The sequence below is a fragment of the Coffea arabica genome, chromosome 5e (genome assembly GCF_036785885.1).
Source record: "Coffea arabica cultivar ET-39 chromosome 5e, Coffea Arabica ET-39 HiFi, whole genome shotgun sequence".
NCBI lineage: Eukaryota > Viridiplantae > Streptophyta > Magnoliopsida > Gentianales > Rubiaceae > Coffea > Coffea arabica.
The window spans coordinates 54,934,459-54,958,117 of NC_092318.1; the positions used below are offsets into that span (position 1 = coordinate 54,934,459).

At 32.9% G+C, this 23,659-nt stretch overlaps 1 protein-coding gene across 2 annotated transcripts in view; it reads left to right on the forward strand.

Moving 5' to 3' along the window:
• The first annotated feature begins 8,580 nt into the window (after positions 1–8,580).
• The window catches only part of LOC113689670 (nuclear-pore anchor), a 28,381-nt gene continuing 13,302 nt past the window's right edge, over positions 8,581–23,659 (forward strand). Inside the window, exons 1-22 of one of the 2 annotated variants that reach the window (XM_072049470.1) lie at positions 8,581–9,166; positions 9,293–9,439; positions 9,866–9,964; positions 11,436–11,564; positions 11,648–11,740; positions 11,828–11,893; positions 12,682–12,771; positions 12,863–12,940; positions 14,335–14,444; positions 14,791–14,911; positions 15,040–15,132; positions 16,715–16,763; positions 18,455–18,558; positions 18,630–18,698; positions 19,426–19,569; positions 19,772–19,876; positions 19,963–20,076; positions 20,202–20,280; positions 22,170–22,213; positions 22,305–22,378; positions 23,036–23,138; positions 23,238–23,372. In XM_072049470.1, coding sequence (XP_071905571.1) covers positions 8,861–9,166; positions 9,293–9,439; positions 9,866–9,964; positions 11,436–11,564; positions 11,648–11,740; positions 11,828–11,893; positions 12,682–12,771; positions 12,863–12,940; positions 14,335–14,444; positions 14,791–14,911; positions 15,040–15,132; positions 16,715–16,763; positions 18,455–18,558; positions 18,630–18,698; positions 19,426–19,569; positions 19,772–19,876; positions 19,963–20,076; positions 20,202–20,280; positions 22,170–22,213; positions 22,305–22,378; positions 23,036–23,138; positions 23,238–23,372 — 2,352 coding nt within the window. In that variant the 5' untranslated portion in view covers positions 8,581–8,860. Of the gene's footprint in view, positions 9,167–9,292; positions 9,440–9,865; positions 9,965–11,435; positions 11,565–11,647; positions 11,741–11,827; positions 11,894–12,681; positions 12,772–12,862; positions 12,941–14,334; positions 14,445–14,790; positions 14,912–15,039; positions 15,133–16,714; positions 16,764–18,454; positions 18,559–18,629; positions 18,699–19,425; positions 19,570–19,771; positions 19,877–19,956; positions 20,077–20,201; positions 20,281–22,169; positions 22,214–22,304; positions 22,379–23,035; positions 23,139–23,237; positions 23,373–23,659 lie in introns of both variants that reach the window. The other variant, XM_072049469.1, reaches the window with a different exon arrangement.

Sequence of the window (23,659 nt, forward strand, 5' to 3'; positions counted from 1 at the left end):
CACATAATATAAATATATTTATAAATGTATATTATTATAAATGTATAAATTATAAATGAATATTATATAAATGTATAAATTAATATATTATAAATATATCTTAATATTATGTATAAATGTATTAATATAATTAATATAAATGTATAAATGTATTAATATTATGTATAAATGTAAAATTAATATTATGTATATTAATATAAATGTATAAATGTATTATATTATATACAATACATAATATAAATGTATATTATAAATATACATTAATATATATTATGCATAAATGTACATTTATTTAAATGTATAATATATATAATATATATATATTATATATTATATAATTGATATAATATATAATATTTATATAAATATATAAAAATATTTTTTAAATAAAATAAAATATTTATAATATGTATAAATAAATATTTAATATTTAAATATTTAATATATATAATATACATTAATATTAATTATAAATATTATAATATTATAAATACGGTGTTTATATAATATTTCAATTTGTAATATTTATTGTATATTTCATTATATAAATATTTACATAATATATAATTTATAAATAAATAATATATAATTTTCAATTTGTATAATATACATAATACTGTATATATATAATATAATATATTATACATAACCGGAGATTCAGGGTTTTTTCCCGGCGGAGATTGAAATGAGAGGGAAAATTGGGAACAAAGAAATGACCCCGATGCGATCTGGTCTCGCGACTAGATCGGCCAGAGGGGAAGGGGAAGGGTGGTGGGGGAAAGGGAGAAAGGGAAAAAAAAAAAAGACTGGCACCGGAAGACGGTGATCGGCACGGGAACCGGCGACGGTGGTGGTGGTGGGTTGGGGTGGGGGAGGAAGAAGAAAAAAAGGGGAAGGCAATTTTTTTTTTTTTTGTGCTTTGGGTATTTTGAAATGTGTAGGTAAAAAAATTTAAGAAATTTTTTTAGCCTACTGTAACTAAAGTTGATAAAAAACTAGTATAAGACAAACTTGAGTAAAAACTTAAGTTCCAAACAGGCCCTAGGTGTTTCTAACAGACGAAGGGTCGTGCACATGACATGTACCAAGATTTTTGAAGGGAAATGCCTTAAAAAAATCTTTGTGGGGCAATTTTAATAGATAAAAAATATTTGGGGTCAATATGATTACTTCAAAAATTAGGGACTTTAATCAAATTATGAACAATTCCCTAACCCATGCTATCACACCAAAGGCCAAAACTATGACAAGTACCATTACCAAATACCAATCACTAGCAAATTCCCATTTGGCAAATAAGTTATTTTAGGCATTGTAAGATGTGTATTTTTAAAATTTTGTAGAGTTTTTTTATATTATCATAACTAAAGATGTTAAAAAATTTGTAGGAGAAAATTTTGACAAAAAATTTGTTTGCCAAACAGGACCTAAGTCTGAACAACACCAATCGTACACCAAAATGTACTTACTTATCAAAGGGGAGAACAACGAGTAAGCATCAATTACACAAGAAATGGAACTTGAAGATGGCTCCGAGTCATTGACTATAGCCTCACCATCATTGCCTCCACTACTCAATAGAGTTGATTTCGTCAAAGGAAATGAGATCTCAAAGCCAAATCTCTTCAAAAACAGGTTCTCGTGATTCACAACTAGCAAGTTTTAGTCCCTCTTCTGTGCTTGCTCTTTTAAAATATTGGGCACATCATTTCTCTCTTGATTTCTCAACCATGGCTTTTCAAGTCGTCGGTATTCCCCATCATACGACCTTATGCTAAAAAATGTTATTATCGGACTCTATTTAGATTGTTACATTGTTGTCTCTTTCATACTCTTAAAGGAAAATGCAAACAATTATCCAAACTCAAACCCATAAAGGTGTTGCACCAAGCAACGTCTCCATCTTTTTCGACATTGAATCTAGTATATTGATACTATAACTATTTTTATTATTTTACCGTTAGATCAGTTTGATGATTCTACTTTTGAAACTTACCCACGCAGTTCATATACCTAATTTTCTTTCATCTTTAATGCCAAATTGAATGAGATGACAAACAATTACAATTTAAAGTGATGTTTTTTGGTAAAGAAAAAATTTAAGTGACCAAAAACATTTCAACTTGATAATTTGATGACATTTGGTGCCATTTGCTCTCCATTTTTTTTCTATATGTTTTGACTAGGCATGTTAATTGGATAGGATCTGGCCAAATCCACTTGATTCAGACACAACCCCATTAAATTTAGAGTAAATCGTGAGAATGATCACTCAACTATTAGTAGTAGCACGATCTAGTTATCAATTTTTATTTTTGACCAAAAAGGTCACTCAAATATTTAAAAGGGTAAATTACATTTTACCCCCCTATGATTTAGTATTTTTTACATAACCCCCTATATTTTTAAAAACTATACATAACCTCCTCATGGTTTGGATTAAAGTATCAAAAAGATGGAAATAGTCATTTGTAACGGAACTTCTAAAAATGTCGAAATTACCTTTATAAATATATGACACACTAACCCCGTATGATTTTTATATTTTACCATATAATCCATTTATGGTTTAATACTTTACTATATAACCCCCTTATGGTTTTCAAAATATACACATAACCCCCCTTGGTTAATAAATAATTTTTAACTTTACATAAGAGTATTTTTGACATTTTAGGTGACTCCGTTATGAATGATCATTCCTGTCACTTTGACACTTTAATCTAAACCATGAAGGAGTTATGTGTAACTTTTGAAACCATACGGGATTATGTTAAAAAAAGGCTAAACCATAATGGGGTAAAGTGGAATTTGCCCTATTTAAAATAAAGAAGGGTTTGAAGAATGAGTTGGGTGGTATTGAAGGAAATAGTGTAAGTAAAAGATTTCGAATTAGAGTCCTCCCATCTACACCAAAAAAACATATCTAAGATGGGCATTTTGGGTCATTCTCTACTAAATTAACCAAAGCCGACCTGCAACTTAGGACATTTGCCTTTGATGTACAATAACAAGTCACATGTATATTTTTTTTCTTGATTGATTCACTATCTAAATTGACTAATATGACCCAAAAGACTTGTTTAAAAGAGTTGATTTACTTTTATGGCAAAAAAAATGTAGTTATCAAACCATACGATTTTAGATAGTTTAGTGATCATTTTTGCTATTTATTTTCAAATTTATTAGTACTTAAATTAAAACTCAAACCCTTATTAATATAGAAAATAAATTATAGACAGGGATATTTGTAAGTTTGACTTTCCAATGAGTATTTGTTTAGTGTGCAATTAAAAATTAATCTAAAAAATGATAAGAATATGTGAAATTTAAAAATTAGTAAAATACAACTTATTGCTCCAATTTTTTTAACTAAAATAAGCAACCCCAAATAAAGTTGTGTGCAAGAAATCATTGAATTGAAAGCATGAAATATTGTCAAACAATTCTATTTGCTTTTTTTTTTATTGGTACTTAACATTGAAACTTGCATATATTTAAATTTCCTATATTTTTTTCTCATATATACATGTTAGTTTAGTTAGAATCTAGGTTTAGATTCTTTCACAACCATACCATAACCAAATCGATGATTCTTTCATAGGGTCTGGATTGAATACGGTATGAATTTGAAATTTTGAATCCTAACCTAAGAAAAAAATGTGTTAAATTTGTGTTAGGTCTAAGATAATATCTAATCCATTGATATCCTTTATTTTGGCAATACACTATGATTCTCTAATGATGTTAGGTTTCCAATTCTACTTCTATAATAACTTACAAATGCATTTGATTTATTTTTCACAAGATTATCGAATTCCAATTCTCACATATAAATGCATATGCAGTTTCTCTTGCTCAATCAATTTTCATTGCACTCAATTTGCTTTACTTGTTCATTCATCATTAACTCCAAATTTTTAATTGATAACTTATAAAGATGGAATTAGTCAATCTAATTGAGAATTTATGAAAATTTTCAACATTTAGCAAGCATGAATAAGTAACCCTGAAAAAACATAAGCATGTACTACTTTAGTTTCTCGTTCCATTCATAACACAAATAATTTTAAGGGTCCATTTGATTCATAGAATGGCGTATGTTCGGAGAGATCATTTTGTATTATTCCATGTTTGATTGCATTTTATATATGGCATGACACATCCGAATACATGGAATAAGTGGTATTCGTCAACTTGAAGTGACTAATTGATAGCAATGTTTTTAAACTCGGACCGGCCAGTGAACCGGAGAGGTGGCTGGTTCACGGTCCGACCGGTTGGACCGGCCGGTTCAAAGGTTCTCTATTTTTTTTTTTTTTTTTTAGTGTTAAGTACTAAGCAGGTTTCATTCTACACTTGAACTTTACCAACATAACTTAATTTAAGTTATGATAATAATAAATTTTCTAAAAGTTATACATAAAACATGGAATGATAAATATAATTAAAATATCATAATTCACCACAAGTTTTCATAAATTTATTATAAACATAAATAGATACAATCCAAATGTTCACCAATTATCACAAATAAAAACACAATAAATAAATAAATTAAATATTGAAATTCTTTTACAACCCTTAAAAAAATCCATGAAAGAATTCAAGTTAAGACAAACCATTTGAATAGCAAACTTTTATCAGTGGCATAATAAGCAACCACACCACCTTCACAATTTCATCAACTTAAGCTGAAAAAGTTAAAATTTTATTATAAAAATATAAATCTAATTGCTCAAACTAAAAAAAACTAAAAATTTTTGAAAAACAAATATACAGTTAAACACATAAAAAATTAATTGCTACTAAACATTACTAATTAACATGTTATATTAAATTCAATGATCCTATACCATTAATTATTTTAAATTCAATTATCAATTGCTTCGATTATGTGCCAATTACCATATTTTTGACCAGCCCAATGTTATCATTTGTAATTCCTACCCAATTCCTACACAGATGTGCACTACTTTTGCAAAAATTTCATCCTTAATTAATCAAATAAAAATAAAACAAAAATGAGGGAAACATATGAAAATTGAGGGGAAAAAGAAGAAAATGCAAAAAAATCAACTAAAGATAATAATATAGAAGAAAAAACCTTGAAAAGAAAAAAAATTAAACTTACCAAGATGTTGGAAAACAACAAAAGTTGAAATTTTCAACTTGTTTACAATCTGCTAAAGATAATAACCTGATAATAATGGTGAAGACTTGAGAAAATCTTGTTGTGGATATTTGGGTTAAAAATGGTTAAGAAGAAAAAATTGAAAAAAAAAAAATAAGAGAAGAACTTGATGTTTTAATATATTTTTTAGTCAAGTAAAATTCTCAACAAACTTAACTACAGTCTAGCGGTAAGATTGTCATATGCAAACTTGGAGACCCAGGTTCGAATCATAGCTATACCATTCTTGATATTTTGTTGAAGAATTTAAAAAACCGTCGGTTCACGGTTCTAAACGGTTCACACGGTTCGTCCGGTTCTTCATGAATTTCCGGCTTTAGCATTAGACCGGACCGGTGACATGGCCGGTTCGCGGTCCAACCGGTCGAACCGGCCGGTCCGGTCCGGTTCTGAAAACATTGATTGATAGGATGATAAAATTTTAAACTAATTTATCCTTAGAAATAATACAAATTTATGTTCTCATAATTATATAATCCTACTCCTACATGATAACAAAACATGAATAGGTGAATTTGCCCCTACTAATTAATTTTAAATTTTTGGATTAATTTACCCTTATGAATGATACAAATTCATAATGACTATTATGTAACAACATTCTCACATAATAATATGACAATAAACGGAGCAATTAGCCACTACTAATTATATTTAAGTTTTTTACTAAATTACCTCTATTAATTGATTTAAATTTTTTGACTAGTTTGCCCATACTTTCATCATAATAAAAAAACTATATTGCCCTTGCTAAACTTATTTTCTCAACCAAATTCTATATAAATACATAATCCTATCAATTGGGGTTTGTGAATAAATAGTTCAATAAGCTCCAATTTGACTTAAAGAAAAATTTTCTATATTAGCTTGAACTCAACTCATATAAAACTCTTATGAACTCAACTCATTTAAAACTCATAAATGATTTAAGTTTTAATCGATTTAACTGTAATTTAGCTAAAACTTGACCTATTATTTAATTGAATTTTAAATTTAGGTTCAAAAACTTGGTCAAAATCTATTTTTAGGCGCTTGACTGAGCTAAGTTTGAATGAACACAAATTTTTATATAGCAAAACTCTTGATTTACTTTATATATCTAAAATTTCAAACTACTCTATTTTAATAAAAGTTATAACTATTAACTTTTTTATTAAATTATTTTATTAATATTTTATAAATTATTAAATTATTTTTATTAAAAAGGATATGCAAATTAAGAGGTACTTTGGTCATTAAAATAGTAATTCTAACTCATCAAATCTTTAATCAAACACATAATAGAATTATTTTTCAACACATCCTATCCAATCCAAAACCAGCCAAACACTAGATAATTTGGATTATTAATTCAAAGATGACTCAACTTATGATTAATAATCCGAAGATGAGTCATTCCGTCTCATCCCGTCCGTGAACCAAACAAACCCTAACGGATTAAGTTACATTTTAAACAAACCATATGTAAACTACAAAAATAGTTAAATTAACATATTCCCTAATTTACTCAATGCTTCAAGACTAGTTTATGAAAACAACAATATATGCTTGGTGGAAGCTTTGCATATTTATCTTGATTAACAGTTATTACCAAATATTCCCCTAGAAATATTAGAAGTGGCCCAAACTCACAGTAAACTTAATTCTTGATCTTTTTATTACTTTGCAAAATGAAGAATCAAAGAACAATGGTATCAAATTTAAGCAAAAGCAACACTGAAAAAAAAAAAACCAAATTTGTCTTTGGATCTATGTAATCAATAAGAAAAAACATATAATGATTTGCACACAATTTAGAATAAAAGATAATAGGTTACGCCAAAGGTTACTAAATTATTTAAAATTACATGGTATGATCACTAATATTTTTTGGTCAAAAAAATCACTCAACTCTTTAAAGCGTAATTTTTTTAATCAACCCATCAAATTCAAGTATAGAGATGATGAAAAGTCACTAATGTGACATGAATTAGCACTTTTTAAGGATAAAAAATATATAATTTTTTGAGGAATAATTATTCAAGCATTAGGGATGATAACTCATGTGGCATACATGAGCTCTTTTTATAGGGGAATATATATATATAATTTTTCGTGGAACAATTTGAAAAGAAAAATCAATATCTTAGGGACAAAATAATAATATAAGAAAATTAAAAACTTTAACTAAATAACATGCTAGTCCCTAATCTATGTTTTTTTAGGACATTGTTTTGATACCTCTTCTTACCTCTGTGGCATGCATCTCTACTGTCTCCCCCTTCACACTATAATTCCCTCATTTTCTATCACAGTTTCCTCTTTCCACCATCCCCACTTCTCCATTCCTTATAAGCACTTGCAGCCCTCTCTTCTTTTTCCTAGATCCCTTATGTCAATCCCATCAATTTCTTTCCTATGAAACCTCTCACCATCCCTCCTCTTTGACCATGTCTATCTAAATTCCTTTTATAGTTGGGAACTACTTGATAATCCAAATAAATCGATACCTATTTGTTCTTCACTTGATATAATTCAAAACTTCCAATACTACTAAAAACAAGAGAAAGTACGGGCTCACAATCTATCAATTGTGAAGTCTTTAACAAATTTTGTATGATTTTTAGTCGAATTCATGAATGGTCCTATAGAATATATGGTTGACACTGCTGATGTATAAGAAGATTGCATTGAAAAATGATCAACACATAGACAAATCATGAGTATATTCCAATAGTATATGTCATGAAATTGTTAAACTGGTTGTGTTTTAAGAAAGGGAGGAGAAAGAAAATTGATAGTGAAAAAGAGGTGCAAGAAGAGTAGTGTGAAAACTTCATTCCGCTTTTCACTAAATTTATTTTCAGACTTTGTTGACAATTATATCCTTGAGATCCTACTATTATTCACTATTTTTACCCTGAGATCCTACTATTATTCACTATTTGTTGACATTATTCACTATTATTCGCGTAGGTCATATAAGCAACTTTCCATTCTAAATAGTCGAATATCTTATTTAACTAAAAAACAGCCAAACAGTTAGCACTCGTATGAGTTTAAATAATTTAATGACCTTTTATGTCATTCATTCTACATATTAGATTCTTTTTGCTGTGTTTGAATTAAAGATTTAGGAGAAAGATTTGAAATCCATCAAAATCACTCTAGTTGTTTTGATTATTTAAAAGATATTCGGATTTGTAATTCATCAATTATTAAAATACATTTTATGTATTAACATAATTGATTATTTACAAATTCAACTACCTCATAAGTATTTGAGAGAATTTCAAATTCTAAGTAGTCTTTAATATTTCTTCTTTGTGAACAAACTATGATGCCATCAGAGTGACTTTATGCCTTTATTACAATTTGTTCCAACCAAAGGGGTTTTAGTGTTAGAAAGATAATAACGGGGGTAAAGTAAAATCGACCTCAAACAACAAGTTCGATTACCTAAATAACCGAAGATCAATTACTCTGTATAAATTGTTCTTGGCATCCAATTCTTAATTCTGCATCCAGTTCGTCTCTTCCATTTCAATTCACCCTTGTCAGTTTTGTATAGTTAGGGCTATTCTTACGCATGCATAGCGTGGGAGAACACAGAAACGAACTATAATCCCAAATTCAGGCCACAGAATCTCGTCGCCATCAGTTGGAAGAGGACGGAAGGAAATTGCTATGCCGCTATTCTTGTCGTCAGAGGAGTTCCAGAGCTGCTCGAATGACGCAGCTCTGGTGGCGGAGAAGGCGGACGCTTTCATCCAGGAACTTATGAACCAACTGGAGACGGTGAAAGCCAAAGCTGATGCCGCGTCCATTACTGCCGAACAAACTTGCTCTCTCCTCGAGCAGAAGTACGTCTCCCTCTCCTCCGAGTTCTCCAGCCTCCAGTCCCAGCACTCTCAGCTGAACGCCTCTCTGGAAGAGCGCCTCACCGAAATAACTGAACTCCGAGCCCAAAACCACCAAATTCATTTGCTATCCGTAAACTCTTTCGCTCTCTTGGCTATTAATTTTTTTTTTATTTCATCTTTCCGGGGACTGATGCTAAACTTGTTTCCTCTCTATGTCTATTATCCTCTCTTCACCCCGAAATCATAATCCAAAAAGACTGGCAAGGATGGGGATATTGAACGGCTGTCGACTGAGGCATCAGAGCTTCATAAATCCAAGAGACAGTTGATAGAGTTATTGCAGCAGAAAGAATTAGAGATCAGTGAGAAGAGTTCGATAATCAAGAGCTATCTTGATAAGATTGTATGGCGCTATTTATTTGTTTCCCTCCTTGATTGTATTATTTGCACAATCCCTTTTAGTTCAGGTTCTCTTGACCTAATTGCATGTATAAGAATCTATTCTTGCTACACTACTGTTTTAGTTAGTACGCATATGCTTTACATGAGCATTCTCTACCACGGAAAGAAAAGTACATAAATGAAATGAACAAATTTTGAGTGATGTCCATAACGTTTAGCCAGTATTCTTGTGGTTTGGAATCTAGGGCTACACTTCTAAATGAAGTTATCTATTATACAGGGAAAAAGTGCATTCTGGAAAATGTTTGTGATGTATCTGCTACTATATTAGAGATTGTTGGTGTTGAAGAAACATTCGAGGTTATGCATGATTGAGATTAGTCATAGGGAAAATGCTGCTGATATTTTCTGTTTCTATGTTGTAAAGGTCTACTTGACTGAGAATGCTGCTTCTAAGGAAGCACGAGTCAGTGAGTTGGAGACTGAACTTGCACGATCTCAGGCTTCTTGTACTCGCATTTGTCAGGTAGGTTGAAATGCTGCTGCATTGATTACTTGTTTCTCTAGAATGTGAAACAATGTATAGTAAAACTTCGTTCGTCTGTGTCAGTGTCAGTTGTTCTTTATTTTTCCTAGATAAAGGGCAAGAGAATGAAATAGAAATTAGTCGAAGCATATCGTGGAAACAGAGCTACTTATTGCTTGTTTACCCTTTTCCTTTTTCAACATTTTGACTAGTAAATAATCTATGTTACCTACTGAAGTTACTGTACATAAATTATTGGAAAGTCGACTCCGTCTCAGCCCCCCTTTCCCTTTGAAAATTTTGAATTGTCTTTTTTTTCTTTATTTTGTCCTATATTGGTTCGATGTGGTTGTTGAGATTTCAGTAAATCAGAGACACCAAGCCAATTAGTTAGTATAGTATCTTTTTCTGTTGTTTCATCAGTTGCAGAGTTATTGTTCTTCATGTATATGCATCTGCTTTGTACCAAAATTCTTTATATAACAAAGCATTTAGAATAGGATGATGATTCTTTTCTTTTAATGCCAAGTAGTAAAGCATCTGTAAGAGATGGTACTTATTTTTTTGGGATCAAAACTTAATTTATCAGCTTAAAGATTACAAAGAGGTTCATGTTTTACTGACCCGGTCTCTGATTTAATTCTGACAAGGAATAGCTATTAAGAGTCCTCCTTCACTTCAATATCTCCTTTTCAATGGGATTGAAAGAAGTAAGGGAAAAGTAGATACTTAGAATCTATTATCGGCATCGTCTTTTAAAATTTCAATGTGTTTAAGGGTAGCATCAATACTTATTTCATTTCAGTGCCTTCAATTATTTGTTTTATCAGCAGCATGAATTAGAATCTCATAGCTTATTGTCAGCTCACATCATTTCTCATGTTTAGTACATTGACTTCGTACTGGTACATTTTGAAGCTTGAAACTGAATAAATGATTGTTGATTGTTGACTTATTTTGTTCGACGTAGGAGCTCTATCTGCTTTTAATCATACTAGCTTTTGATTTAGGTGCATATTCTGATGGTTTGGAGTCTGTTAATTGCAAGCATTCTTATGGGATATGCAGTAGAAGACAGTGTCATTCTAAGGCAGGACTTGACTTTGACTATGTTTATTAGATAGTAGTAACTTCTTAACATAGTGAGGGAATCTGTGTCTTCCTTTTTGGATTTTTATTTTCCTTAGTTTTAAAGTGATCTAAAGCAATTTATGATGAATTTGCTGACATATAAGAGCAGAAATGCGTGCTTAACTGAGTTAGTACAATTAACTGGGCTATGAGCATATGTTGATTGATGGTTTCTCCCATACTGTTTTAGACTTTTGTCTATACTCATATCTGACTTAGTCCTTTTTCTTGTATTATTTAGAATGATGCAAATGTGTCTAAATAATTGGATTTTGGCGTCTTTCTGTTTTCTGTTATAAAGCTCATCCAATTTTGAGTATGAATGTTTGCTCTTTGGCAGGAGAAAGAGCTCATAGAGAGGCATAACTCATGGCTTAATGATGAGTTAAAAGTCAAAGTTGATAATCTTATTGAGCTGCGGAAAGCACATAGTGAACTTGAAGCCGAAATGTCTGCTAAGCTTGCAGATGTGAGTCTTCCTAATAAATTGTTCATGCATTTGCTGTCGAACTGCTGATTTATAAATTTGGTGAAACTTTGTGTTTGATTTAGGTTGAGAAAAATTGGAACGAGACATCTAGCTCTTTGAAGTGGAATAAAGATAGGGTGAAAGAATTGGAATCAAAGTTAGCCTCCTTAGAGCAGGTGTGCAGAATTGTGTCCCTCTGTGAGCTTTGTTTATGTCTCAAAACATCTGTTTTGTTATGTAAATATTCATTTTTGCTTTTGAAGGAGTTACTGTCAGGTAAGGATGCAGCTGCCACTATTGAGAAGCAGTTCTCTTCGGAAATCTCAACAGTAAGTAATTGTAAAGATGTATATTGATATTTGATTTTCTTCCAGGTCATGTTTAAAAATATAAAAGTCCCGGTGCACCCATAAACAATGTTAAGGAATTTGATGTTTTTTCTTGCATATTTCTAATGATGCTTATTGTTTTTGTGCATGTGTTTGTGTGCCTTTGTGTGTGTGGGAGGGAGTGCTTTTGACCTCGTCTCTTGGTTTTTATGTGGGAGTTGCATCGAATGAAGATTTGAACATTTGAAGAGTTTAGTAACTGTAATTTCATGCGTTATCCCAAAGAAAATCAAATGGCTTGATTAAGGAGTAAATATAAATGTCCTGAATGAAGATTATGACGCTGTATAGACTTGACTGGAGAATAAGAGTTCTTAAACTTGAAGTGTTGCACTGAGTGTACCTTTGAATCACGATGCAAATAATGTTGGTGTAGTAGTATGATGATAATTTTGAGGTAGTGCTTGCATGACTCATAATGATATAGGCTTGAGGTTTGGAGGGTTGGAAAGTTTTTGTGAAACTTGAAACAAAAGACAAGAATTGGTTGCTGCTGTTAGTATCTATAGAATGTTTGTTATTGATGTATTGGGCTCTTGCTGCTCAGTTACCTTTCTAATGCTGAAGTCATCAACCAGGAGCCAGCTTAAATAAAATAACCACTTCTTTTTCACTCCATCAACATATATGCATAGCTGATAAATTCTCTATTCTTCTGTTAAATTTTAATGTTAATTTCAGATTGCCTTATTGACAAGTATGTTCTTTTTTCTTCTCTACTTGTAAAGTGGAAAAAGCTCGTGGACCTATACAAGGAGAGCTCTGAGGAATGGTCCAAAAAGGCTGGGGAGCTTGAGGGAGTGGTCAAGGCTTTGGAGGTAAGCTTCTTGAAATTGAGTTTCGTGTGTATTCATTCACTAGAACCCTTTTATATATGCATGTATAATTTTCATGTTTGGTTTGTTGCAGACTCATTTAGTTCAAGTTGAAGATGACTATAAGCAGAGGCTTGAGAGTGAAGCATCAGCAAGAAAGGAAATTGAAAAGGTTTTGTGTTTTTTCCCCTCTCCTCCTTTTGCTTATGTGGTCCTTTTTTGTAATTACCTTGGGCTTGTTCTGATAAATATCTTGAGTCTCATTATCCAACATTAACTTCGATTACTAGATTCTCCAATGGAACCACTTCTTTCTCAGGAATGGACTTTTCTAGTTCTAGCTTGTTATGTGCATTTATCTAGTTTTTGTATGTCACTGGAAACAATTCTTTCCATGAGTTATTGTGCCTTCAACTTCTTTTTAGATGGTTATGTACTCTATGTTATGTAGGTTACCATGTAGAACATAAACTGGTTGCCTTTCAGAGTAGTTTTAAGCTTTTCATAGAGCAACAATGTTAAAGTACAAGAAGTGTTAATGATTCTCAACAGGTTGATAAAGTGTTAGCCAAACATGTTAATTGCAAACTTAGTGATCCATAGGCCGTTGAAGTACTTTACTTTCTCGTCTACTGAAATCACTTCCAGATGTATCTTTGTGATTTATTAGTGTTCTTTATGATTTAATTGCATCTTGGTCTTTGATGGCAAGGATTTGATTCCAGTTAAAAGGTGAATAGTTGTGAATAACTTTTGTCCATGTGCAACTTGTGCACGTGGAGTATGTGCATAATTTATAAGGTCTAGGATGGTTTGCTTGTGATTGCTGGATTTGAGGTTTATAGTTGCATAAATAAGTTGATGGGTTTGTCCTGTACTGGGCCCAGAATTTGTGAATTAATATTTATGTGTCTTAGGTGTTTTTAATAGGTAGGGAAAGTTAATGCAGTTTGTGATTATGGGTTTAGGTTTTCCCTTTTTGTGGTTACTAGTTGAATTACCCGTTGAGTCTTATTTTACTGTATCATTTCAATTCTTGTTTTGTAATATTGTTTCAGTAATTTATGTCAAATTAACAGACTATGGACAATTTGGGTGTAATAAATGTATTTTCTATTATTTGAAGCAATTGTGCTGCAAACTTTTTCCGACCTTATGTGTAAATTGGTGACTTTCTACTTTAGCATGAGAAAATATTAACATCAATCTTAATTCATTTCTCAGCTGTCCTCTTTTTAATCTGGTAGGTTTTGTTTCGTTGGAGGTAAATATTGTCTATCTAGTGATCCTTTTGTTGAATGATTTGGGGAAAAGAATGAGATGTTAGCCAATTAGTTTTTAGTAGAGCCTTTTATATGTTTTAGAGTAACAATTTTTATCTTGACTCTCAATAATGAAATTTGAGTTGGAGATTTTCCCACCATGTTACAACCTTCTAGTACTTGCATTTCATTGATTTATAGAGTCATTTTATTTTGGTTTGATTAATTGTGATGCCCATGATTATAATTCATACTGCGGCCATTGCTGTTTTTAATTTCATACTTTCTCCTTTTGAATATTTAGGAGGCTGATTGTTTGAAGGAAAATTTTGAAAAGTGTGCAGCCGAGTTGGAAAGTTTTAAGAGGAAGGACGATCTAAAACCACTTCCCCTGAGTAGTTTTACTTCTGAATTGTAAGTCTAACAGACATATTTTGCAATGCAGGTCCATGTGACTTGTTCCTTGTTAACTTCATCTCTTGATGTAAATGACTTTTTGTTTGAAAGACACCTTTTGTAATTGAAATTGCTTTAGAATTTGCATATGATGCATCTACGACTCTGTTTTCCTACCTTTCCCTCTAAAACCCTTTTTAAGTGAGGACTTGAACTCTATTCATGACAACCATTTGTACTTTTGGCTTTATTACCTGCATAAAGCTCACCTCTACGTGTGCGATTGGTTGCTTCTTTAGTCTTTGACTGTGAGTGGCCACAAAGTAAATTTTTTGTTCTCTATTTTTGCTGTGGATAATTGCAGATGGGTGGACCCAAGGGAAGGTACAAACACTGTTGAGGATAATCGGATGCTTTTGCCGAGTATTCCTGTTGGTGTCTCTGGAACTGCATTAGCAGCTTCCCTTCTTCGAGATGGTTGGAGTGTAAGTTAGAAATTTCCTCTGTCTTTAGTCCATTTCTGAGGAGAAATTCAAATCTTGTCGAGTTCATGACCTCATTCGGCTGTTTATCTGTTTTTTCCACCCGTCTAATATCTTTCTATCTTGTTAAGTTGGCTCAATTGTACACCAAATATCAAGAAGCTGTTGACGCGTTGCGGCATGAGCAATTGGGAAGAAAACAATCTCAAGCGATTCTGGAGCGTGTATGTTTTTGAACTCTTCTTTATATCTAGTATGTGTAGCATGTTGTGTAGAACTTCCAACTTCTCACGTTATGATACATTCACAATGTGCCTGACTTAGGTCTTCAGATGAGATGCTTTAACCAGATGTCTCAATGTTCATAAATTATTTATGTTTTGTGAATTGAAAGGGAAAGTTTCTGTTCCAAACATTCTGTAGTGGGTTATTGTTTTTGAGGGGGTGTATGAATTGGCTGCTTTTTGGGTGTGTTTGCTCACATTCTGTTAAGGGAATTGTTTGTTCTCTTCTGTTTTGTCTTTTCTACTCTCTTACATCTAGTGCATAGTGTGTCAGTTCCTTTTTCAATTTATCAATGTTGCTTTTTTTTTCTACAATAATGAATATGCACATTAACAAGTTTCCCTGAATAGCCTGGAGAAGGAAAATACAGTTTCCAGGAACTTTTTCGAACTTTGCCTGTGGATATGCATATTGATATGATTTTAGAAATGCTGTAAAAAGTTAATTTTAGAAATGCGGCTCTGTTTGGATCTACTAGTTTTTCAAAAACTAATTTTTCAAATACTATAAAAATTTTTAAAAAGTATTCTAAAAGGTACTCTAAAAAGTAATCTAATTTTTTTTTAATTTTTAAAAAATATTTTAAAAACTCTACTACTCTTAAATATTTCAAAATATTTTGTAAAAATATCCTAATATATATTTTAAAAACTCTACTACAGTAAAATTTTTCAAAAATACCCCCAAAAACAGCTAATTCAAACGGAGTTTCCCGAGCAGAGAAATGTTTGTCCTGCTGCTGATTCACTAAATGCCATGTTTAACAACTCTCTGTACATTGGATGCCTTAAGATTGTGTCCAATGTGAAAATGCTTTTGCAATTATTAACTAATGGGGTTGAATCGAGTTGACTTTGAGCTGGCACTGGTTGAAATTCAACTTGAACTTCACCATAAGCTGCTGTCCTACTATAGCTTTCTGGCTAGAAATGAATTTGTGAGAAATCCTCAACTTTTTTGCATCAGCATTTTTTGTTTTATCTAGCCCTCATTGACTAATTAAGTGATGACATGCACCCATAAAAGTCAAATTCTTATAGCTGTAATTGAAAATTTGGAAATTGGGTTCACTTTACTACTTGGTGACACTTCTCTATGGGGTAGCAAAGGACTTTGGAAAGCAATTACTTTTAGTTGGAGCTGATGTGTTGCAATGTTCATACTATTGCACCCACTGCTATTCAAGTAAGTTTGTTTACAGGTGGTGTTATAGGAAGTGAGAAAAAGAGGAGAGCGGTGAATGAGACACAAGCTGGGAGTAGATACCAAGTTTAGAAGAAGCAGGGAATAGGAGAAGTATGAAATCCCCAAAAATTATAGCCAAATGATATTATTCACGGTTTTCTGTGTGGGCATGTATTGACGAGCTTGTAAATTGTAAATTTGTTGATATAGATATGCGTCACAAGTTTTCATTAGCTAAAGCTTTACTTGTGGCACTGGATTAATATGTATGTGCCGCTATATGATCTTAATCCAGTCTTAATTTTGTACTTTTCTGAATCGAATATCATTTTTTAGGTACTTTATGAGATAGAGGAGAAAGCAGGTGTCATCTTGGATGAGCGAGGTTTGTCCTTGATTTCAAGAAACTTCTGTTTACTTCTGTTCTTTTACCTCTTATTCTTTTTTTTTTTTGGCTTGTTCTTATGTGAACATTGATCTGGAGGTCATCGTTTAACTTATATTTGTGGGGTATTTGGGATTGGAAGAAAAATTGAAATTAATTTCTTCATATGAATTAGCATTCTTCTTTTTTAAGTCAGTAATGATGTTTTTAACATTCACTCAAACATGGAAATCACTTTCCACAATTTTGTGACAGACTGTTAAAATGTGGTTCATGAGGTCACTACTTCACAAGAAATTAACTAATTTTGTTTGATCAAAATTTCCTTTTCTGTGTATTCGTTCATCAAACCCTGAGTAATAAGATCTTCCTTCGTTCACTACTTCACAAGAAATTAACTAATTTTGTTTGATCAAAATTTCCTTTTCTGTGTATTCGGTCATCAACCCCTGAGTAATAAGATCTTCCTTGGCTTAGGAATTGTGCTGGTATAAAATTGTTCTTACAGTTAGATAATTTTTTTCCCAAAAGCATTCAGTTTAAGTATTACGGACTCAATTTTGGTGGATGCTTTCCGATATGTATCCACCTTTAGTTAGCGGTTTTAGTGGTTAACATGGTTACTAAAATCACTATTCTTTATTATTCTTTTATTGTACTCTGTCGTTTTTGCCTTCTTCTTCTCCTCCTCGTCCTCCTCTCCCTCTCTCTCTCTCTCACACACACACACAAAACTATCTTCTTCTTGAATGCTAAATCCTCAATAAGGAAAGGCCTCTTCGAGGTATGCAGGAGCACGAAGTATGAAGGTTTCTTGTTCTCTGTGTGTGTTTCACTCAACTATGTTCTTGTTAAATGATGATTCCCTCAGAAAAACAATTCTGCTTGTAGTTATGTAGGAGTACTGAGTACAGCAGTAGAGCCATGTTTAGCTGTGGGTGGGCAATTGCCCCCTTAAACTTTGAAAAATTCATGATGTCAGCACGAAAAAGCTGAAAGTTTTTAATTTTGTCCTACATTTGCATTGCTTCTTATTATGTCTCTTTGACCGTAGAAGCTTCAGAAAATTAGTCAGATCATGTTTGATATTGTTTGTGAGTATATGCAACTTATGTTCGTCATATTATTGATTTGATGGGTGAACATCCATTCAATAAGGTTCTGAAAGCATCTAGAATATGAAAATTCTGTTGGTTTAATATCTTGCTCTTTTAAATTGTAGTTTGTAATGGCCTAAATTGTAGTTTGTAATGGTGGAAGTTGGCCAGTTGGCTGCTGAATATTATAACTTGTGAGAAGAAGTGTTTGAACTAAGTACGGGGCAATTCTAGTATTTTCTATGCTTGCACTAGCCCATGCTCTGCTTACTATATGGATGCAACGAGCACATTTGATTTGTCTATCTCCTTTCTTCAAGACAATGAGTTTGTTTGGACACACAAAATTTGCAAGATTTATTTCAGATTTTGTTTTGCTTGCATCATACACACAATTCCCAATCACCTTTTTATCTCACATACATCACATCACAAAAAGTACTACAGTAACTGAATCCAATAATTTTTAGTGGGGATACAGCATTATTGATGCAGAGTATACTTGTCCCTCCATAAAAAGTATACTGTAGAAGCTTCTTTGCTTGATTTCTTCTTCTTCATGGACATGTCATGGGGTTAATTGCCTTTTTGCAGCTGAACATGAGAGAATGGTTGAGGCGTACTCTTCACTTAACCAAAAATTGCAACATTCTCTTTCTGAACAAACTGCTCTACAGAGTCACACCCAAGAACTAAAGGTTTAGACATTTTTTAGTTTTAAGAATAATGCTTTTCAGTTTTGATAATGAATTTACATAATTGGTTTCAGGCCGACTTGAGGAGGCATGAACGCGAGTATGCTGCAGCCCAAAAGGAGGTTGTTGATCTCCAAAAGCAGGTTACATATGAGGATGTAAAAGCTCATTATTTTTTCATCTTTAGCCGGTCTTTCATTTACTTGAGAGCTTCTGAAGCTAGCATTGCATCAGCTGCTCTCTTGTGGTTATTTTTATCAAGTAAAAAATGATTGAAACGTTAAGTCTTTGAATCGTATTATAGGTTTTAGATATCCCTGTGGTAAAGCAAACATCCATGCTACTAGTGGTTTTCGACCCACTCGTTACCTCCTTGTGCTTTTGACTGAAGTAAAACGTGGTTGGAAAACTTCAAAACTAAGAGATACCTGTTACTTTGTTGTAGATGTAGCCATGTAGCTTAAACAACTCCAAAGAATACTTGTCGGGTAATTATGTTTCTGTGAGAATAAAAGAATGCCTACTTATTTTTGGATAGGAAAATTTTTGGATTTTTTTTTTGCATCATAAACACATTCAAATCACCTTTTTTTATTCAACCTTTTTTTAATCTCACGTATATCACATCGCAAAAAGTGCAAAATTATTATTCTAAAAAAAAATCCAGATGATCTTTGATCCAAACAGGATGTTTTCCATCCATCTGAGTAATTATTTTACTGATTAGATAATTAATTCGTTTGGCAACTTTTGTTGCCTATGCTGGAAAGTTTGGTAAGGAATCCCTGGCAAGTTTTGGCAGCGTTGCAGATACAATGGGCAATAATCTCATTCTTGCTATTAAGCCTCACTTGTCAATCTTGTTCTTAGGTTTCTGTTCTTCTAAAGGAATGCCGGGACATACAACTGCGTGGTGGATCTGTTTGTCATGATTATGGTGATACTTTTATGGCTGGTTCTGGTGTGTCAACTGAAGATGCTTATAATGCTGCTGATGTTATTCCTGAGCAGTTGGTATGGTCTGTTGCCTGTCTGCATCCCACCACATTCACCAAAAATAGAAATATAAAGAAGAAAAAAGGAATCCATCCTCTGTCTAGTGTACATTAATGATGTGCTTTTTAAATAAAATGTGTGCAGCTGGCTTTCGATGCAAGGAACCCATCCTCTGTCTAATGTACACTAATGATGTGCTTTTTACCTAAAATGTGTGCAGCTGGCTTTCAAAGATATTTCTGGATTGGTTGAACAGAATGTCCAGCTCAGACGCCTTGTTCATAGCCTCTCTGAGGATATTGCATCTCGAGAAACTGAGTTAAAGGTTTTCGGAAATATCTACATTTAACTAGTGCAGTTAATTATTTTCAACGCCTTATGTAGCCTTACCTGCATTACTGTAAGTTGCAGGAGAAGTATGAAAAAGAGCTTCAGAGGCATACCGATGAAGCTGGCTCTAAAGTTAATGCTGTATTAGCTCGAGCTGAAGAGCAGGCATGCATGATTGAATCACTTCACACCTCTGTAAGCTTCTTCAGGGACTATGGCTTTTGGAACAGCGCATTCTTGTTTTGTTCTGATTGACAGAATTAGTGGTAAAAAGTATTAGCGCTCATTCACTGTTTGTCTGGCATTTCCTCCATACATAGGTAGCAATGTACAAGAGGTTGTATGAAGAAGCTCATAAACCTCGTTCTCCGAATCCTCTACTTCAAGAAGCTGTGCCAGGTTTCTGCTTGTTTCTTTTTGTTTCTTTAATTTAGTTATTTTCTTCTGATGTTTACATGCTATGCTCTGTCCTCCTCCATTCGTGCTGGATGCTATTTTTAAGGCAAGGTATATTAAAGGTTCTATTATGCATTTGTTGTTTTTTTTGTCCTTTCATCAATGAATCGATCCCTTTGTCCTTCTACCAATAATCACTTGCAAACCTGATAGTCTATGTAGACCAGGCCTACCTAATTTTTCTCCTCCTCATAATGAGTTGTTTTATGACAAGTGTACCAAATCAATTGCAATTCTTGGTGCTTCAATGGTTGAAGATACAGAGCTTTTCTCTGGTACTTTCCTTGAACAATTCACTTGCATTCCAATTCATGGTTGCTGGCAGGGGATTGGGTTGTAATGCTGCATGATATCTTGGAATTTGGTCTATGATTAATGGCTAAAGTTTGTACAGGAATCCTTTGACGTGCATTTAGAAGGATATTGAGATGAAGAAAAAGTAGTTGGAAATAAGATATGTAGTTGATTTATGACCATTTGGGAATTGTCCTTATTAACTTTTTCATGTTAAGTGGAGGCATGACTTGCGGCTTTGCTGTTGTTATTTGGGCATGGTTAAGTTTCTTTTTTCAGCAAACAGATCCTAAACACACACCAATTCAGCAACTATAACATAAAATTGAGGGAGGCTACGTTGATCATAACTTTCTCATTCCATTATACCACAACAATAAAGACAAAATAGTTAAGCAATGACCTTCAGTCTTATGTATAAAAAGAGTTTCATCTGAAAAGACATTATTGTTAAAATAAATACAGAGCCAACTAAGATTGTGTACAACAGATGTTTATTCAGGAATAATGCCTCGATATCTTTGTGAAAAGTATCACATATTATAATCAAACATTCTTCTGATGTCTCAGGCTTATTAATCAGTTAATTTACGTTTATTTCCTCACGCTTCATCTTTATTTTTTTTTGGTGTTTTCTTTTTGAGTGCTACAGAGAGGGATAACAACTGCTGGTATCCTTCTTGGAAGTATGGATAGATACGTATTATACATGAACTATCTAATTTCTCATGTCTGGAAGTTGAGCAATCATGAATTTTGCTTCAGCTGATATGTTAGTCAGATATTCTTGACGGTTATCATAGATCCTGAGATAGCCCATTTGTTTTCTAATTATAATGAGTTTCCTTCAGGGTTCATATCTTGTTACACATACCTTCCCTAAAAAGTAATGTCTACGTAGGATGTGCTTGGAGTTCAAGAATTACCCTTATCCATGCCATGTCAAAGGTCACTAAAGTTTTGCAGGGGCAAAATAGTTAACGTTACTGAACCAAGTAAAGTTATTGTGATTTGAAAAGCCAAATGGGAAGTCTTTGTTTTCATGCCAAATTTAGGTAGGGGTCAATGTATTTTACCCGATCTAATTCCAATTTTTATTATAATTTTGGTCTTCCTGGATTATTAGCCAAAATAAAAAACTATCCCTAATTTATTACATATTAGTTTTTAATTGATATTGCTTTTGAAGAATTATGCTTGGGATTTTTCCCTTTTGGAAATAGTCAGCTCAATAAGTTCTGTTCATTGTATCACTAATCCTTCTTTTCCTTAGCACAAATATGCCTGCGAACCTTATGCCTTGGCAGCATCTAATTTCAAGTAAGGTCCTTTCTATGTTTTGAAACAAAGAAAGGAAACGGAAGATAGAAGTAAGAAGGTTCATATTGGCACTGACGGGATAGAATTCGTATTTACTCCTCTATATGTTGTTCAAAGTTTCATGTTGACATCTTAACATTGCTTTATAGATTGGATGACCAAAATTTTGTGGAATATCCTTTTTGCATGATGATTACTAATAATAGTGCTTATTGCAGTGGAGCGAGGGAAGGCTATCATTGGCCTAGCTGACGATTCTTATGTATGGTTCTGAAACACTTGAGGAATATAAATTTTATCTCTCAGAGTAATATGAGTGATCACTTTTGTCTTATTGGTTTAACATAATCCAGGAATCTTTGAAGAAGGCACAAGAAAAGGCTCATAAGCAGGTGAAATATCTTGATGAAGAATTCGGGAAGTCAAGGTAAATGGTTGGCAGTTCATACAAGTTTACCTCAGCTTCTGCCCTCTTGTGCATACTGGTATTGTTTGTTTGAGAATGGGTTACACCCAGCCACTTAACGGTGTATTTTATGACTTTTGGCGGAGGGTATGCATGCATTCGGTAAAATTGAGCATGACCATGAGATGTTAGGGAGTTAGGTGTCTTCAAGAAGCTTATTAGGTGCTGATTATAAGACATATGCGTTGCACTGCACAATCTTTTACAGATGCCTTTAGATGATGTGCTGCTTTCTCTTGTCATGTTGCTTTCGTTTCTATTATACATATCTTGTCTGGATACTCATACAGTGCTTACTGTTTTGTATTTATTCTTTTCTTGTTTGGTTCTCTATTATTTTCATGTTTAAATGGGGAAGCAAGGGGTGGAGGGAGGTGGGCAAGAAAGGGAAGGATGGTCTCTAATTTATTTGTGATCCTTGTGTCTGAGAGCTTGAAATGGTTTCCTGTTGAATATACATATTAGATGGTTAGTATTATTGCCTAGGTGAAGGAACTAAGACGGTGGTCAATTAGGATTGATTTGGTCCTTTCCTATTGATCTTGGCATTGTCAGTTTGATTGCTTGTTATCTTCTTCTCATGGTAACTAGGTCATATTAATATGTCCTTTATTGCAGGTGTGAGATCATATCCTTGCGATCAGAATGTGACAAGTTAGCTCTAGAAGCACAACTAGCACGAGAAAAACTTGAAAGGTTTATGGCAGAATATGAACACCAGGTCAAAATCTTATTTATGGAATATTTGGGTATTGTATGTTAATATCTTTAATTGCATGGTTTATCTTAATACATTTGTTCTTGTGGTTTGATACATCAGAGAGATGAATATAATGGCTTGCTAGCAAGAAATGTTGAGTTCTCACAGTTGATAATTGACTACCAAAGAAAGCTACGTGATAGCTCGGACTCGCAGAGGGCTGCTGAGGAGCTTTCACGAAAATTAACCATGGAGGTGATTGCCATATCTGTTTGTTCTACCATGCTAAGAATTTATTTTGAGTGACAGTTTTACTTTTTATTCACAATATTTCAACATAGCGCTAGCTTCTTTATGAAGAGGAACAAAGGGGGTGGTACCTGCCTCTTGACAAAAGAAAGCATCACATTAAATTTTAAAATTTTCTTAGAGAAAAATACTCAGTTAATTATTTCAATGTTGTAGTATGACATTCTTGGTCAATGTAACATTTCCCAAAACTCGATAAACAAACAGAGAATTGGACAATCCTATGTTTATCC